Source organism: Lepisosteus oculatus, chromosome 7 (assembly GCF_040954835.1).
Source record: "Lepisosteus oculatus isolate fLepOcu1 chromosome 7, fLepOcu1.hap2, whole genome shotgun sequence".
Lineage (NCBI taxonomy): Eukaryota > Metazoa > Chordata > Actinopteri > Semionotiformes > Lepisosteidae > Lepisosteus > Lepisosteus oculatus.
In genome coordinates this window covers 37,592,910-37,613,201 of record NC_090702.1, presented here as the reverse complement: position 1 = coordinate 37,613,201, position 20,292 = coordinate 37,592,910, and the positions used below count along the sequence as shown (strand labels likewise).

General features: G+C 35.0%; 1 protein-coding gene across 1 annotated transcript in view; it reads right to left on the bottom strand.

Moving 5' to 3' along the window:
• Nucleotides 1-12,897: 12,897 nt before the first annotated feature.
• LOC102690310 (mucin-2-like) overlaps nt 12,898-20,292 on the bottom strand; it is a gene marked incomplete at its 5' end in the record, with an annotated part of 77,325 nt that continues 69,930 nt past the window's right edge. The window contains 7 exons of the mRNA XM_069192471.1: nt 12,898-13,536; nt 14,685-14,793; nt 14,899-14,938; nt 15,020-15,127; nt 15,506-15,543; nt 16,003-16,165; nt 20,217-20,248. Coding sequence (XP_069048572.1) covers nt 13,374-13,536; nt 14,685-14,793; nt 14,899-14,938; nt 15,020-15,127; nt 15,506-15,543; nt 16,003-16,165; nt 20,217-20,248 — 653 coding nt within the window. The remainder of the gene's footprint in view (nt 13,537-14,684; nt 14,794-14,898; nt 14,939-15,019; nt 15,128-15,505; nt 15,544-16,002; nt 16,166-20,216; nt 20,249-20,292) is intronic.

The following is a 20,292-nucleotide window of genomic DNA, read 5'->3' as shown; positions in this document are numbered from 1 at the left end:
AGTGTTGATAAATCTCATGTACATCACTGCAGAACCTGTAATGTGTCAAATGACCAATAGATTATTTTTTGAGAGAGGGTGTCTGGTCTTGCATTATTATAAAAAAAATATTTGAAAATCCAAAAAAAAAACATTTTACAATTACATTACATTGTTTGCATTTAGGTTATAAATTACAGTATACTTTGTATTTAGGGCATTAGTAAAGCCAAGCTTTAGAAAAGTATAAGGAACTGCATGGATTGTGGACAACAAAGGCAGTAATGGAAAAGGGAATGGAATGAATGGAATCATCTTAGAACAATTCACTTTTTCTAAAGAAAGTAGTGATAACAGCTACCATTTTGGCTCGGAAATTGATACTCACACATGGCAAGGCTACAAAAAATAAAGAACCAATTTACTCACTACTTTTAGTGAACTATTCCCCCAATACTGTTTGAAACATCCAAGAATCTGCATTTGATAAATAAATATAAATAAACATCCTGTTATTTTAGCATGCCGTTTTTGAGTTCTGTCAACCAAAAAAAGTATTTCACTAGGAATAAGAACACCCAAGAATTAAACCAGACTATAAGCCAAGGAGTCTAGGAACCCCAGGCAGAGTGAGGAGTGACCAAGGGGCAGCTGCAGAGGTGGAGATGGGGAAAGGAAGGATGCAAAAAACAAATGTAAGGGGGTGAATAGGATTAAATATAATATTTATAAAGTTTAGGTGAGGGAACTACATCAGGATTAAGAATTACAAACATATAAAGCTGATTGAACTTGGCTGTTTTCATCCCCCCTGAACGTTTTTTATAAACTTAATTTATTATTTGTAATCTACACTTACTGACATAAATGTTATAGTCTTCAACAGTTAAATTTTTCTATTTCACCATTGTAGAAAGTTAATAGTGTTTTATGCCATATTGAAATCTAAATCTTAAAAATTCTGGTGAGCATCATTTTACAAATACTTCACTCTTGTTAAGCAGGTAGAATCTCATTATAATGTAGGCATAACAAGACGAGACAATTAAGACCTTTTGATCATTTAGAAGCTATTAGGCTTTCAATATAAGAATTTCAGCAAGCTGTTTTTATGTAAGCTCTCAGGAAGTCAGCTTCTACAACCCACCAACAGTTTCACATCAAAAAGTGACTCATGTGTTCTTTTACTGAAGTGCCTACATACAGATTCCACTTGATTGTTTTACAGGACCACTTATGACAGCTGAATCTTCTCTGCTGGTGACAGAAAGTTTTGGTTCCTTTTATCTGCCTATGTCTGATATAATTTTTCTGTCAAGGAATTCATTTTGCATTATTATAATAATAATAATTATTATTATTATTATTAATATTATTATTATTGTTAATAATAATAAAAATAATAATAATTCCTTACACTTATATGGCACTTTTCTGGACAGTCCACTCAAAGTGCTTTACAGGTAGTAGGGACTCCCCTCCACCACCAATGTGCAGCATCCACCTGGATGATGTGACAGCAGCCGTAGTTCACACACTACACTCACCACACACCAGCTATCAGTGGGTAGGAGAACAGAGTGATGAAACAATTCATAGATGGGGATTATTAGGAGGCCATGATTGGTAAATGCCAAAGGGAAATTTGGCCAGGACACACCCCTAATCTTTTTGAGAAACGCCCTAAGATTTTTTTAATGACCACAGAGAGACAGGACCTTGGTTTTACATCTCATCCGAAGGACGGCACCTTTTTACAGTGTGGTGTCCCCATCACTATACTGGGGTATTCGGGCCCACAGAGACCACGGGGTGAGTGCCCCCTACTGGCTCCGCTAATACCTACAGCCTTCCAGCAGCAACCTTTGTTTTTCCCAGGTCTCCCATCCAGCTCACACCTGCTTTTGAGTTGCAGAATGATATGGCATAACATTACTCTTGGTTAAATTATCTTGAATATTAGCAGTTTTTTTGCTTTGACCAAAAGAGTCACAAAGAGATGCAATGACTGACTTTGTTTTATTTTAATTGTGTGCGTTTAGCTATAAATAAAAAAAAACGTTTTTCCAAGGTCTTCCCTCTATTATTTACAAATGGAAAGTAATGTGTCAACATAAACCTCTAATCTTTCTCAAATGTAAGTTTCTTTTTAGTCCCAATATTGTAATGCTCATAAAGTTAATAAATTAGACATACATTTGGATTAAATTGTGCAAAATGGAAGTGTAGTGGCAAGGCTTATTAATAATACAGGAATTAAGTTTACTGCTCCCTTTTCAGTCTTTCTCTCCCTCATCTTAGTGGTGCTGGACACAGAGAGGCAATTCCATTTGGTTCAGATTTAAGGTGTTTTTCTAGCTGATAGACTTTCTTGATAAGGAACAACTCCCAAGGTGGAGATTCTTCAGCTACCCTAATAAATGGTCATCTTTGGCGCCTTACTGTCTGGGAGATTCCAAGGGAAAGTCTCATCCCAAGGTTTACAATCCTAAGGTCAGAAAGCATGGTTACTCATCCTCGCACCTTAATCAGCCAATCAGGGACTGGTAGGGCAGGGTAACCCCACGTGGGTCTCGAATGCCAAAGTGGACGACAATTGGACGCAGCAACAGCCTGACACTGTTCCTTTGTGTCAGCGGGAGATTTGAATCTACAAAGATTGGATGAGTATTCAACATACAGCATTACAGCTCGAGAATTCAATTGTTACCTCAACCGCAGTTGATATCAATTTAATTCCTATGAGTGACGTACTTGCTTTTGAGTATCTAGTGTAGAAGTTGTAATCAAAGCTCATTAACGAAATGGTATAAATTAATGGTATACTGAATGTATGTCTCTCTTAGTATTTGTAACTCTTCATTATTGAATATATATGTTTTGTATTCTGCTAACCCTCACTATAAGATTTTTTATGTTTATATGCACATTTTATGTATTAATAAATGTATTGGTGTCTATTAGTATCCGTGTGTGTGCATTGCTTAGTTATTCCGCAAGGTCGGTTTTCTAATAGCCATCAAATAATCATTTTGTGACTTACTGCTACAGCTAATAATCATCCCAGTAAATGCACAAAACCCCTGCAGAAGTAACCAATTGGAAGTGGAAGTGCACGTTACCACAAATGGAAGTAACCATTTCTGAATTTAATATAAATTGTATATTGTTTCAAAACACAGTTACAACAAGTGTTCTCTAATAATTATGTAATTAATTATGTAAATAGGTATATATTTTCTGTTATGAAATATGATTCTGTTATGATTTGTTCTCTGTGTATTTAGGTGTTAATTATTTTAGACCTTATTTGTATTGTCCAAAGTGGGAGAGACTTCCAGTAGAAAGGAGTCCACCAGCTCCTTAGTGGTAGAACAATGACATGTGATAGAGTAGTGTTTTCTGTGTAATTTAGTGAAGTTCTGTCAATTGTTGTTATATAGTTTTCTTATTTACACAAACTGGTGAGTTTTGGTTGTGTCTGGATTAAATATCTTGCACAAATGTGCTTTTTGGCTGAGCTATCCCTTTTTTACCCTTTTGAAGAGGGAGATCCCAAAGGACCCATATAGGCAACATTACCTTACACTGGAGCTTACACTTAGAGCACATAGAGACATAAACACACACTCGCACCAGCACTAAATTTCCAAGATGCCAATTATCCTACCAGTATAGGTCTTTGGACTGGAGCACGGTATCGGTTCCCCTTTAATTGGAGCTCATTAGCTCAGTGATATTGTACAGTATTTTGACCACATTCTTTTTGATACTTTGTCTGTCTTTTGAACTAACAACTTCAATTAGTGCTACTCACAAAGATACCCACAGCCATTCAAAATACGCAATGTATGCTGTACTAAAACGCGGTGGACAATCCGCAATGAACCGCAAAGTAGCACGTTTTTTATTAGACTGAAATACCTTGTAGAACCACCAGGTGGAGATGGGCTTTGGTGAGCTGAGCTTAATGTCTCATGTGCAGCATTTGTGGCTTTAGGCAGAAACCGCCCAGTTTCGAATCCCGGTCAGTGCTAAAGGGACAATCTTTTGCCAATTACAGAATTTAAATTGAATACTGTTTAAATTGAAGACTTTTAATAATTTTATACTGTGTATTACAGGATGTTAAACATTAAACTGATTTAAAAGTAGGTATATTTTATCAAAGCAAGATTGCCTAGTTGGACAAAAGTACACAACCTTCCACCTTTTTCATACTGTAAATATTTTAATTAAACATAAATATTTTATGTATCAAAGTTTGTAACTTGAGTTGTGATTTTAACATGGTTGTTCTAACATTATAAAGCTTATATACTGTACTACATAAAAAAGTTATAACATTTTATCCTTTTCTAAGAATACGTGGTAAGAACACCACTTGCTGTTATTGTAAAAAAAAAAGTTGGACTGATTTAATACCTCTCGATAGTAATATTAATATGGAGTTGTGGAAATAAGCATCTAAAATTTCACAAAGGGACATTTTGGGACCATTTGACGTTCGTTTTAAAAAATAAATATATTATTGTCCTTATAGTGGTAATAGGCAATGGACTGTCATGTAGTGTGCTGCACTCAGGCGGTTCAAAGCCCAAACAGAGAACTACTTCGTTTCTTACATAGCAAAATATATAAAAATAGTCATCTATTATACCTTGTTGTTGGCTACGGTGTGAGTGTGATGGTTTCGTGATTTATGATTTCTTCATGGAATTCTTTAAAGTAGGGAAAAGGGTTATTTTTACACATTGTGTATCGCCTCTTATATTTGTAAAAATATTCAAATTTAAATGCAATATGGAATTTATTATTAATAATATCATAATAAATTCAGATTCTTGGGCTTGTGCCCTCGCTGCTCCTGCCCTAGACCCTTCACCACATGGGCTCGAACCCAGGTCTCCCGTGTTGCTTAACAGAGGTTTTGTCAGCTGAACTACAGAAGACCTCCTTCAGCACCAGCGGCCAGCAGCCCTGTTATGTGCAGGGGAGCAGAGGGCTGTACTGTCACCGCGCTGCACCCGGCTTGTACCATCTGTATACCGGCTGTTTGTGAGAATATTAATAATGAATGACCATGGACGAGTTGTGAACTGAAGACTTAAAGCAGACATGTTTAGTCTTGTCTTTTCAGCTTGGAATTTGACTTTTACAGCGATCCTTTTGGCTTTATATATTTTTTTTACATAGCCGGATGAGTAAAAATAGAATGGATTAATAACTGGAGTAAGAAAAAATATTTCACACATACTTTGAAACCATACAGCTTTGGAACAGTGGGAGGCGAGACCCGGCTGTAGGGAGAGGGGTATTTAGATTTTCCTGTGTGAACCGTATTAGCTACAATACTATAATGAGTCCCTGAGGCATATTGTTCAAATTTCAGAATTATAAAAAATGAACCTTTATTGAGTTTGTACTGCTTGTAAGTCGTGTACTGCTTGTAAAGTAGCTGATTTTGATAAATTTAAAATCTGTCTTTACTTTTAGCTTCATTAAAATTAGCAGAAAGTCACCTTGCTTTTACAAGCAGCTCTTTTAAGCAGTTTGTGTTAACACACCGCACCCTTTTGAATGAGTTTTAATCAACTTTGTCTGTCCAGGGGAGTTGGGCAGCATGATGGAGGGTGAAATAAATTACTGCTGGCACTTTTCCTTCCCCCCTGGTGTGAGGTGATAATGTGGAAAGCTGTTTTTTTTTATTTTACTGGGAGTGTGAACATTGAGTGAGCACTGGGGTGCACAGTGAGATTAACGCAGTGTGATTACTGACATGGATAATTTTAGTAAATATGTTGGCAAATGTCTACATTTTTGCTTTCACGAGGTAAGATAAAATTGTATCCAGCTGTGAATCAGCTACATGACTTTGCCCCCCTTAAATTTTGGGAAAGGAGTTTAGTGGAGAGCGTTGCTCACAGTGTAGAGTGTTACTCACTCATAGAGTGTTAATTTTAATACACTGTACAGTATAACAGTATAAAGCAAGCACGTTTTTTTCAAAATGTTTGTAATCACTTTTCTTGCAAGTACATTTTGTATTCAGTTTGTTTCTGCATGTTAGCTGGTGGGCAAACATTCGAGGTGAAAATTCTTCCACATGGAGTGTACCTTGAAGCGGAGAAGACCACACCAAACATTTTCGGCTCTGTATGTCACTTAAGCCATTTGTCTTTGACACTTTCTTTAGTCAGAGAGGTGGGAAGATGCCTCCCCCTTCCCCTTACCCTCTGCCTTCACCTCTCCCTTCCCCTTACCCTCTGCCTTCCTGACCTGTCCCCATTTTTAACCATTCTGTGTCCGAATCGCAGGGTGTGAGAGAGTATGGAGAGACAGGAAAAAAGTGAACCCTGGTCTAATTTTAAATAAGATTTTGCCTTCATTTTTTATTTTATAAGTATGTATTTTAATTATTTTCTGATAGTCAGATTTAATGTATGTTTGAACACAGTCTTGTAAGTTAATGTTTTTACAAGATGTGGAAGTGCAACAATTTATCAAATTTAGCAAAAGTGCAAATTTTAATACTAATTATTGATAATACTTTATAAACCCGACACAGTTCTTTATTTAGATATATATAAAATAATGAACTAAGTTTGACATAACATTCAGAAATACAATTGAAAATAGCCTGTAATAACTGTACAGATGAAACTTTTCTAAAATTTATTTTTAAAACACGATTAAAATGTGTAATCTTTCCAAAAGTCATTAGAAAGTACAATAAGCCCCTGCTTTGTTTAATGGTGGTTTCAAATATAAAACTGATTGATGAGAAAGCTATATTAAATGAAATTAAAAAGAATTGTTAAAAGAAATTATTTACGTTCCATTCTTAAATTTTAAAGGCAGATGGACACGTTCAGCGTAAACCTGCAATACGGTCTCTTGATGTACTGCTGAACTCCACACCTCCTCTCAGGTCTGGTGGGTGGTTTGACAACCTGCTGATTGCTGATTGCTTCACACATCAGGAAGAGTTGAGAAGGAATAGAATTTTGTCTGTACGATATGCGTGTTGCATTTACAAAATCAAAATGTTTTAAATGTTTAGTTAAAAAGTTAAATATACATCTTACACAACGATTCTAAGATGATCATGCATAAAAAGTGTCAATAACTATCTAAACCCATAAATACTGTAACTATCTAACCCCATTCTTTCATGGATTTTAAAATCATGCAATTTTAGGTAGGGACCTTATTTTTTTATTTTTTATTCTTTCAATTTAAAAGAATCAGTTGCCCATCGTACCAGATAATGAAATATTTTTATGTTTTGATAATTATTTATTGAACACGTTGTGATATATAAAAATAAAATGCCAATTTAATGTACATAATCTTAACTACTTTAAATGCGTAGTTGTTAAAGGAGAACTCGTCCCCTGAGGAGGATTCAAACCCCACCCATCTTCCAGAATGTGAGTCACACACTGAAGCCATTATACCAACAAGCTGCTCGGCAGCTTAGGCTATAGCTGAAAAGGGCAGGCAAAATGTTTCCATGTAATCAGTGAGTGAATGAGTCTTATTGATGCAGAAGTTTACAAAGAAAGTGGACTACGGTAATAATTGGAGCTATATGAATATAATTAAAGGAACAAGTAATAGGTTTATTCCATGCTGAAAAGAGAAGAAAGGAAACAACATTTCTTTCTTTTCTTTTCAGCATGAAATAAACCCATTACTTGTTCCTTTGCAGCCTACGCATGCTGACACAGCTACCCACCTGAATATAATTAAATCCTAAAATATCATTATTAATATCTTTAGATATGTGGTTCCTTACTACATTCCCTATTAATCAAATTCTAAAAAGTATGCAAGTACTTTTGCATTCATACAAAAGGTTAAAACAGGGAATACAGAGGGTGTTTCAGAAGTTAAACAGAGGTCTGGGACACCCTATCTCAAAAATAGACATTTAATAAATTGAAGGTTGTGAAAACAGTGACAAATCACCCTGAACAAAATATAATGTTAAAATACTAGCAGTTTGAAATTATTGGTTGTTATCAATAAATCATTTAACTTTGAACATGTTATGATATTTAGAAATACCAACAAATTCAATATAGTGTAAATAATATGTACTATTTTAGTTTTTCAAAGAAATGTTTATTTGTTAAAAGAAAACTTATGCCAAGAGCTGAGCTTTTACCCCCAACCTCCAGCATGTGAGTCACACACCAAACCCATCACACCAATGTGCCGCTTAACAACTTAAGCTACAGTATTGCTGAAAAGTGCAGGCAAAATGTTTACAAATAATCGCGGGTGAATGATGTTTACAGATATTTACAAAGAAAGTGTACTAAGATAATAATTTGAGCTATATGAATATAATTAAATCCTTAAATATCGTTATTAATTTTTTTTGATACTTTATGCGATTCCATATAATATTCCCTATTAATCAAATTCTAAAAAGTATAGTTTTTTTACTGCGATAACTTTTTATAAAGTATATAAACTTACAGTAATATAGACAGGAGGAGCACATAAAAACTTTTCCAAAACTTACCACAGTAAAGTAACCGAATGAAAGACTTTGATGCTTTAAATGTTTATGAGTTTATGAAGAAAGTGACATACTGGTGTGTATTTGTATTTAAACTACTGAAGAAAGATACAAGATGTGAAGAAGGGGTTAACTGATTCCTTTCTGCATGAGGACTGGACTTCTAAGTAAGAGGCTAGAGTTATGGCAGGAAAGGGGGACAACTGATAAGGATTCCAGATGCCAGCTAGGAAACCTCCCAGGGAAGGTAATCTAACACTGACCCTTTGGCCAAAGTCTGTAAACTGGCCGAACACCTTGACCTCTCCCCATTACCATAGTACTGAGCTACATCAGAAGTGGCAGAAAAGGGCTATATAAACTGGATGTTTTTTACTAGCACTTTGAACAATACTTCGGTTTTGTCTTCTTTGAGGGAACAAGACTTTGGTTTTATTGTTCCTTGCATGCAATAAAACTCATCTGTTTAACTTCATCTCGGGATCCAGAACTTTGCAGAAATTTGAATGGCTGCATCTGTAGAATATTTTAACTGGGCACATCTAGACTATATTGAATTATTTCATTCACCTAAAATACACAGTGCACACTCTCTCAGTGAAGTTGTTAATACTTATGAAGAAGATAAGAGAGATGCCCAGGAAGTGAGATAATAATATAATTTTCTTGTTTTTGTATGTTTTTGCAAACTATGCAGTCTAGTGGCTTGACGTAGGCTTTGTGCTCAAATATATATATATAAAGATGTTGCCTGTCCTTGGTCACCAAGATAAGGGGCATCTATTTGGTAAGCTGGCTGTATGCCCAGAATATGAAAAGGACTGTTATCTAGTCTGCAACTCAGATATAATTAATTGGCAGGTGTTGCTGTTTTATCATTTGTTTAGAATATGTCATAGTAACTCTTTGTGTTTTAAGGTATAAAGGACCATCTTCAGCTACTTATTTTTTTAAGTATGGTGGTTGCGAGCCGGACTTCCATATGCACATGAATAAAGAGACTTCTGCTTCACAGACACCTGAACTTTGTCATTTGTTTGACACTACACTAATGACATAATTAATGAATAATTAAATTGACTGCAAATCTGCAAATTAAGTGCCAGCTCCAAAGAAGCTCAAAACAACAATAACATAGTCAATTAGGGAAAGCCAATCTGAATTTCAGTATAGGTACCCAGCTGCTTGTGTGATGCACACTTCTAAAATAGTATTTTTAAACAATTTTCATGTTTAGTTTCCAATAATCTTTGGTTTAACTTTTTTATAGGAAAATTATCTTCCATCAGATGGTGTGAGTGATGCTTATTTTCAACCAAAATAAATTGGTTGACACCATCTTGAGGTGAAGCATAATAACTTAAATAAAGTTAATCTCTGTATATTTTCAGGTAAATACTTCAATGTAATGTACAGTATGATACATAAATACATTACAATTATTTTTAGTCAGTTGTATAATTTACGTTTGTACTCTGATTACAAAGAGAACTGTTGCATTCAAAAACTACATGCTTGTAATCAATAAACTTTTTTTTTAAAATTTGGTAAGCCTTCCATAAAGATTATGTAAAATGTTTAGATTTCTACAGTACTAATCAGTATTTTCTTTTCCATATTTTGAATTAAGTTTTATTAATAATATGTAAACATTAGAGAAAAAAAACAGAGCCTAGAAACTGGTAATATTTCTGGTGAACTATCTAAGGGTACTGAGTGAAAAAGTCAGAATACTGTAAATCATGTCATTCACTAATGTTAGTTAAGTTGATAAAGATTTCTGTTTTGTCCACTATCAAATGCTAGTTAAATTTTTGACAAACAAAAAATAAATGAAAAAATCCAAAATTAGTCCATATTAGTTTTACTAATATTAGTCCAAATTTTGTTTTTACTCTTTTGCTCCACCTAGTGGTGAACATTTAATCAGTTACAAGCTGAAACTGGAAGATCCTTTTTTACCTGTTTCATCAGTCTATGGAGATACATTTCTAATGAGTGCTTGTTAAATATTTTGACAACAACTTCTTAATTGTTATATATGGCACGATAAACAGATCCAAATCCACCTTCACTAAGTGGGGCAAACAAAGCACAGATCTTATATATTAATATTCAATCTAGACAAAATACCAGTTCACATTAAAAAAAAAAGAATCAGATCTAGAGCTATCTGGGAAATGGAAATTGGTCAGGTTAGGTATACTGAGTTAAAATGCACTCTAAGAACAGAGAAATCAATTAAAACTTTTATTTTGCTCCCCACAACATTCAATACATAAAATCTATTAGAAAATTCCCTCCTTTAAGAAGTCTCAACAGTAAATCAAAATAAATCAGAGACAGGTGTATTGAAAAGCACCAATTATTAGAGGAATGGTGTAAGAAAATTTCCAAGGCATTATATATCTCTCAAAGTACAGTAAAGTCAATTATAAAAAATGTAGAGAATATGGGAAAACTGTGAAACTATGAAGAACATAAAATGAGTATCCAAGCAAAAAGAGTACCAATGAGTCTCGAATAAGAATGAAATAGCAATTTTTCACCTTGATTGTTCTTTTCTCTACTGAGTTGTTGCTGAAAAACATTCAGAGAACTAAGGAATACCTAAAATGCAAAAGATATTTCAGCACCCCTATCTATAGGTCTAGGGTAAGTGTTAGAGAATCACTGATCCTAAATGTTAATAAATGTGGTGAATGTATTCTTAGTCCAAGTAAAATTAACGTTTTAATGGAAACTTTGAGTTTCTTTGACATTTTTTTTTACTATTTCATTTGAGACATTAGGCAGTAGACTATACACTGCTCCAGTTGTGTCCATAAAGACATTGAAACTCCCTTAATTTGGCCCATTTAAAGAAATTGGTCAGCTTCTTTTCATTCTAGCTTTGGTAGAAATGCGAAGCTTTACCCTAAGAAGACCCTCCCTCCTACACTACTCTACTATTCCAAAACAAGAACAAAACGGCACTCCTACGCCTTGATTGTTGTGTTCTCTACTGATTTGTTAATGAAACACATTCTAAACACATTCTCACACCCAAAGACCACTAGGTCAACCACTAGGTCAAATCACAGAGAGGGGGTGCTTTCACTACATTCCTGTGACAGGCAACAGGCTGCTTGGTCCAGGGTCACAAAGACCAATATCACTTTAATTCTAAGTGAAATAATAGGCCTTTTCTCTATAAATGATAGGCTACATTTTTAAGAGAAAATATACATCCTTTATTCATTACTACTGTAGCTCAGAACTGTAAAAAAATAATGGTAGTAATTTGGTATTTTTAGGAATTTTTCATAATATGCAGTGAAACAGGATTGCTGTAATTGTTTCAAAATGGTAGAGTGTGCAGAGTATTTAACTATGGAAAGTTTAAAAAGGGAAGGTGAACCTCAATATTGTGTATGTTGAAGTTGATTAGATGGGCATTGAAGTAATAGCTATGTATTTATTGAATATTAATAAAACCTATCCAAGAGGCAATCCAGATAGGAGCAATACCCATTCTAGTTTATTTGAAAGGTAGAAAATGAAGTACAAAACAGGCTGATGCAATTGTAGAGATGTGACCTGGCAGAAGCACCTGAAGCCTCCTAGGTGAGGACTGACAGAAGGCTTCAAAGCTGCTTCAAAGCTGCTCAGGAAGAACAGACTATTGGCCAGAGTCATCTGGTGGGTGACTGGAAACTAAACAAGACTGCCAGCACCGGGAAGAGAAAGGAAGCAGAACAGGACTGGAAAACGGAACTCGCAGATCAGGATAGAGAGTGGATGACACTGCGCTGCAGGGCTTAAATACAGCACTAATCAAGGTTAGCGAACAGCAAGTGGTTGGGACAGCCTGCCCAATCTGGGTGGTGTTGAGCTTCTTGTGCGAATGTGACCAGTATCCAAGGAGACAGAGAGCTGAGAACTATAATCTGCGTAGGCGTAACACTTTCTTTCTAATGATCTTCTCGCTGCTGAGAAGGAACTGAGGATAGAATTGTCTCTCTCCCAAAACATCACAGTAATAATGAAAATGATGGGTGTTTTGCGTCAAGTACATACAAGTATGAACAGCATTAAAATTCAACTATTAAAAAGTTATATGGGTTAAATCTAACTCTTTCAATAATTTTCTTATTTTCTTGTGTTCTTAAAAGGTACTTTTATGGCTCATAACAAAACACAAACATTTTCATCTCTATTTTTTTCCCCAAATCAGAAAAATATTAGTTTTCCAACACATTTATGAACAAAATCACAAATAAAAGTTAAAACAAATGTGTTAATGTCATCTTAAAAAGATTGTTTATAACTGTAGTATAGATTGACCTTAATGCTTTCCAGCAATTGAATGCACTAACTTCAATATACTGTACAGACACGGTAAATGATGCAATAAAATATTTTATTTTAATTTTGAAAGAAATAGTTATACAGTAGTTCAACTAAAATAGATTCTCCATGAGGGTGTTTGTGATTTAAAGATCCAATAGAACAAATTTAAACAACACCTGAATAAATGTTCAAGTGTGTTTTGAACAAGTTAATGAACCTTTAGCTTTTAAATGAACAAATTATTCATTACAATTATCCCAGAGTACAAGAACAGTCAAACTTTTTGTATGAATTACATATAGGTGAAAGCTGTTGATAAAATGTATTGACAGACTGAAAATTACAGTGAATTTACCTATTCCATTTTTTAAGATTTGCATATTAAATGTACTGTAATCAAGTTATAGTAGGAAATATACAATTCTAGAAAAATAAACCACTAGAAACCCATTTAGAAAACTTGTAAATTTAAAGTTGAAGCATATGGAAAATCATTATTTCAGAAGTTGTATTATGACGTGGATGTACTCTAAGTACAAGCTAAACACTTACAACCAGTTATATACTTGTAGCTATACAATTTAGGAGTATTAAGATCACAATTCAGAGTTGCATTTCTTGTTTGGATGCTAGTTTCAAGACAACAGTGACATGTTTGCTTCATTCTGAAAATACCTCCAACACTTTCCAACCTATATTGAAAAGAGATAAATAAAATGATTAACTTTTTCACCTCCCATTATAACAGAATACAACACATGAACTGCAAGGAAGCCACTGTTATAAGACCTACTGAGAATAAGATCCTAGCTTTTGAGGATGTAAGAAAGAATATGGGCTACTGCTAAATGTCAAATCCACTGTCATTTAAATTTTGGCATTCTTTAAACTATGCATAACTGCTTTTTACATTACTGATAAATTTACATTAAATTGATTTTCCATACCCATTCCTTATCCACCAAAAACAAGTCCTGGGTCTGTGCTGCTGTGAATCTGGACATGGTGGTTTGATAAGGAATCGGGATAGAGCTAAGACGGTACAATGAGCAAATCAAATAACATGCAATACTATCCCCCACCTTTAGTGACTGGTCTATACACATCTTTAAATGACCAGTTATACATGACATATTACATAATTTCTGTGTTGTTGGAGCTACTGGTATATTGGATATGGTATGTTGCTTAAGCAGAAATTGTCTGTTAGATGATGACATAAAATATAATATTGAAATCAAAGAATATTGCAAATGGTAATGTAGGAAATGTTGCCTTTACACAAATACTAAAAATCAGCCGATTATAATAAATTCAAGTGTCATGGTACTGTACTTTCTACCTCCTAGCATGAAATGCTATTAAAATTATTAACAACAGAAACTTAAATACTGTATGTAGAGGGTTTCACTGTACTGTGATTTAAAAGGTTCTACAAACTGTATGGTCTATGTTGTGCATAATAGGCCCAAAGCTTTTTACCATTTTTCTTTCAGATAAAATTAATATTTAATAATACTCAATCTATCATAGAATTTTCTAATGCAGAACAATAGATATTCGGAAGAAATTTCATTTTCTTGTTCAGTATCTAGGTTTTAAAAAGAATGACCATAAACATTTTTATACTGAAATATTTTATGGAATTTTAAACAGATACAGATACTGTATGAATTGAATGCACTTCCCCAACTATAAAAAGTTGCATTGGTTTCTTCTCTTATATTCAACAAAATACTTGTATTATTAAATGTGTTTGATATCAATTCAGATTGACCTGGTTTTGAATATGGCTAAACACAGCGTTCTGTTTGAAGCAAAAGTAAAAGCAGTTGCTTACTGAGGCTGAGATTCACAATGGCCTTCACATGAAGTCATTTCCACCTGACCGATGCAGTTATCAACAGTTACCTCCACAGTGGACTTCTTTGGATAACATGTTCCATTGCCTATAACAAGAGTACAATTGTTAATGCAGGTAATGTGTAATATGTATTTATCTCATTTTGTTTTTGCTTTATTACTTATGCAACCGTTCATCAGTCTCAACTTACACATGTAGCAGCACTTGTCACTATCCAAAATTCGTTGTTCCTAGAAACAAACAAATTCATTAATACATCCCATACTCTTATTTGAAAGCCATTTTAAGAGAAGGATTATGAAGTTTATTACCTCAGAGCAGTTTTGTGCTGGGCACATTTTTGTTTTCGTAGTAATACCAGACTTTTCGCAGACGTAAGAATTACATGGTTGAGAATAATCTTTCCATTCATCTCCAACCTATATTTAGGGAATAATGAATAATGTCTATTAAGCATTTTATATAAGCTATTACAACTTTTCAGAGGGATATTATTTTTTATAGAAACTCCTTTGTCCATTTGTCATTTTCTGCCAAATCAATTTGAATAAATACAGTTGGATATACTGTATTTGAAATGGTTTAACGCAAAACATGATTGACAGAATTTACAAATAGTAGTGTAACGTTGAAATAACAGTTTATGACTGATAATGTAAAATGTTGCTTTTTACAGTGGGTGATTTTTAATATACCTGTTTAATTAATTCATTATCAGTTTAAAGTCACACAAAAGGCAATACAAAGCATCTTTTACATATGAATGAAAATAAGTTTTATGTAACTCAATGCTGTACCTTATATTTGACTCCTCCATACTCACAAGTCTTCTCAACTACAAAGAATTTAAACAGATAATTGATTGAATTTTGGGGATTAAGTTTATTGGATGCATTTTAACTGTACTTTATTGTAATTCTCTTTTACACGCAATATTACAGTGTCTTTTAAATGACAAGCTTTAGGTGGTGCTAACAAGCTCTGTGTTAATTGTAGTATTCTCCAGACAAGAAATGGAATATTATGCTTTTTGTCAAGATACACATACTGTATGCAATGGCGCTCTGTATTTTATCTGCCTAGTGTCCTGCTTCTACTGCTACATCCCCTTGTATAGGAACCAGACACATACTATAGCAGCACAAACAGACTGGGGACATAGGCATGACAGGCCAAAGAGCAGATAATTGTCAAAACATTAATTGTAAGCATTTGTAAAAAATGATAGCCTGCCTATGTCACACTATCAGTAAACTTTTCTGCATTACATTTTAACAATGTTCACAATACTTACCACAGTACTGCATCTGGCAGCAGCCAGTAGCATTGTATGTCACCAATATTTCATTGTCTTTGCAGGCTGGAGGTGATTTAATTTCTTTAGGTGTACATTCTTCTGTATTTGTGATGTTGCTACAGGTACAGATATGACAGTTGGTTTCCCAGGTCTCACCAGTCTAAAAGGCAAGGAAAGGGTATAATAAGTGTCAAGTGAAGCAAGTGATATAAAGACAATAATTATTACAATCACACAGCAGCTTTATAGACAGCAGATTAGGTAGAGAAGTGAGGAATTGCTTAATTTGTGGTTATAATCCCTACTCTAGTGCATGGTACAGTGGGATTTAATTGACCTTATAGAATGGACCTCAGCCATATCACTCTGCAACTCACAACTGGCAACCCACTGAAGCTAAGCAGGTGTGAGCCTGGTCAGTACCTGGATGGAAGACCTCCTGGGAAAAACTAAGGTTGTTGCTGGAAGAGGTGTTAGTGGGGTCAGCAGGGGGCACTCACCCCCAGTAGAGAGATGGGATAAGATGTTAAACCAAGGTCCTGACTCTCTGTGGTTATAAAATCCCAGGGTGTTTCTTGAAAAGAGTAGGGGTGTAACCTACTCATTACTCTGCTCCCCTCCCCACTAATAGCTGATGTGTGGTGAGCATTCTGGCATTGCATCATCCAGGTGGGGGCTGCACATTGGTGGTGGTGGAGGGGAGTCCCCATTACCTGTAAAGCGCTTTGAGTGGAGTGTCCAGAAAAGCTCTATATAGGTGTAAGCAATTATTATTATTATTATTATTATTATTATTGTTGTTGTTAAATACATTTATATTGTGAATTACTATAGATAATACTTCAGTTTATAAGGTGTAAAAATAACCTAGTTCAAGACTTGATGACAGGGTCAAGTGCAAAATAATAGGTACTTAATTAAACAGCAATCTCCCTAGGTAGAATATAAATGTATGTGTAGAATATGTAAGATGGTGACATAACCCATTGTCAATATGGTTCATCCAAAATTCCAGGGGATTTGTTATGGTTAATGTTTTTCAAATGACAGAGTTTATGTGGTATAAAAAACATTTGAATGCTACTGGTCTGGATACTTAAAATCAAATCTAAGCTGATACTGTACAAGTGATTATAACTAAATATACCTTGAATAACTAAATTGCAAATGGCAACAATTAAATGCTGTCAACTGTTGGTGCCAAACTATGTGTGGCAGTACACAGGGTGTGTTCAGTGTGAAGGCGGAGCCCTGAATTAAGGGAGATGTGTTGCCTTAGCAACCACAGCTGACCTGCCTAATTGTGGATGAGCTGTAGCTGTGAAGGCCTTTTAAGAACACACTGAGCATCCTGGAGGGATGAGCAAACAGGATTCCAGTTCAGAGACTTCCTGCAACGGGGGGAAGAGGAAGAGGAAGAGGAAGAGGAAGAGGAAGAGGAAGAGGAAGAGGAACATTCCAGTGACATTCCCTGAGGGGGTTGTGAAGAGAACGTTGAAGCTGCGGTTTTGATTCTTTTTATTTTCTTTTACTTTTCTCCTGTCCTGCTGTGATGCAGCACTGGGGCAGGTTGAGTTTTCTTTTGTTTTTGGCCTTGCTCTTTTTCTTCCAGGCTGGACCCTGCTAAATCGGGATAATCCAGACTGGATACAGCTGTTTCAAGCAGTCTCTCTTTTTCCCCTAGACTGGACCTCCCTAGATATAGTCCAGACTGAATACCGCTGTGCAAAGCGGTCTGCTTTTTCTTTTTTTATTTTTTTTTTGGTTTGTGCTGACCTCGCACTAGTGCCTTCACCCCCTCAAATGTGGAGCTGACTTTTACTGGTGTTTGCCGTGACTCCTCCCACTCCTGCATTGTTACATATGGTTATTAGAGATAGTGTATATTGAATTGTTTAGTGTCTCTCTGTATCCCTTCTGTCTCCTTTGTGATGTACAATAATTGTTTGCTTTCTCCTAAAGTTTATGTGGGAAAAAAAGCATGTGAAACCATTTTGGATATTACCTAAATTAATTTTGAGAGATTTTAACAGTTACACTCCAAAACATAGACTTGTTGTTATGCTGCAGCTTCTGATAAGCTGGTGATTGTTATAACAGAAGCTGTGAATGGGAAGATCAGAAATTATAAAGAGGATTTGATGCAGGCAGGTGGAAGACAGTATGTAAAGATCTGTCTATAGAAACAAAGAGAAAAGAGGTTGGCTCTGTAAAAAATGATTCAAAAAAGGAAAAAACGAAAAAGGCCAGGAAAAAATATCAAAATGACAAAAAAGGGAAAATAGATTAAGGAGGATTTCACTGAATTGTTGAGCAGGAAAAAAAAGAATAGAAGGTAGTAGTTTGCTAGCAAGAGAGATGCAAACGCTCACTCTGGTGTTGAGGCTTTAATGACGGAGCAATGATATAGAGGTTCAAGGTGACTTAAATAAGGCGTCTAAATAATGTGATTGAGAACTATATCACAACCCCAATTGTTGATTGGAGCCTGATAGTTGGCATAATTGAAAAGTGTCCTGAACTAGTTTAAGTGGCAGGTTGAGAGCTCCTGGGAATGTTGCCCCTGACAATAGCAGGACATGAGTGGGTCCTGGCTTGGGTATGACACTTATATAGTACTTGTATTGTAGAACTTATTATCCATTGCAAGATCTCTGTTGGGTAGGACTGTTCACAATACAGTGCTTCACAAGCCAATTTATCAATTACTCTTCAGAAGTTAAAAAACAGAGACCACTTAGGTAAATGTCTGTGACAAAGAAATCTCTGAAGAATGATAAGGTTAATTTGCACGAAAAAATGTTTCCAAAATAACCACATGTAAGACTTTGATGCTTAAAATGTTTAGGGAGAAAGTGGAATACTGGTGTGTATTTTTTCTTTAAAATACCAATACCAGCCATATACAGTTTACATGATACGTTTATGTTCCTAAATTAATATTGTTTATGAGCATGTGAAAGGCATGGGGAATCGGAGATTCTCAAAACTTGTCAATGAAAAAATAGTATTTTTGTTTACAAAGACAGTTACAAAGTAGGTGGACCAGGGTAATACTTTGATCTTACAGCTTGTCCAAGGTCATTCATTATTAATACTGTTAGTAATATCTTCGGTAAATACATTGATGCATAAAATATTTCTGCATAATTAAAATATTTATGATAAAGGTGGTAGGTTGTGTACTTTTGTCCAACTGAGCAATCTTGCTTTTCTAAAATATACTAACTTTTTAATGTTTCATGATTAACATGCTGTAATACACAGTTTAAAATTAAAAGTATATAGAGTATATACTTTAATTGGATAAAGATTGTCCCTCAGCAGTGATATATATGAGAGGTTAAACTTTATTAGCTCCACCTGACAGTTTTACAAGGTGATTCCGGATAATATTAACATATTCTAATGAGCATACGATACAGTGTATGACACGAAAGGACGCGTTATACTACAGCATTCCCTGCTCGTTTTGAATGGCTGCATCTGTAGGAAATTGTTTGATCCCTCTGCAATTTCATTTTAGAATCATGTGAAATATTTTTGTACATGCCTAAAATGTGTGATGTCCTGAACTCTTTGTTTATGATGGTTGTTGGTTGTTGTGTTGTATTGTCGTTTTGGATTTATATTTGTCTGCAAATTTCTCTACAAAATAATCAATTTTGAATCTAATTGAAGTGATTTGAATCAAATCATAAAAGAACTTTCCCTGCATCATATAGTGGTTCTTACTTATAAATATTTATATTTATATTTATATTAATCCGTCCTTTGGATGAGACGTAAAACCGAGGTCCTGACTCCCTGCGGTCCTTAAAAATCCCAAGGCGTTTCTCGAAAAGAGAAGGGGTGTAACCCCGGCGTCCTGGCCAAATTTCCCATTGGCCCCTACCAATCATGGCCTCCTAATAATCCCCCTCTATGAATTGGCTTCATTACTCTGCTCTCCTCCCCACTGATAGCTGATGTGTGGTGAGCGTTCTGGCGCACTATGGCTGCCATCGCATCATCTTGGTGGATGCTGCACATTGGTGGTGGTGGAGGGGAGTCCCCATTACCTGTAAAGCGCTTTGAGTGGAGTGTCCAGAAAAGTGCTATTTAAGTGTAAGCAATTATTATTATTATTATTATTATTATTATTATTATTATTATTAAATATATTGAATGCATGGTTTTCAGTAACTTTTAATTAAATGTAGCGGTCTCACCTTTTTAGGTTCTCCAAGAGGTCCTTTACAGTCTGAAAAATAGGAAAAAATGTATTATGATTGCCTCAAGGAACAA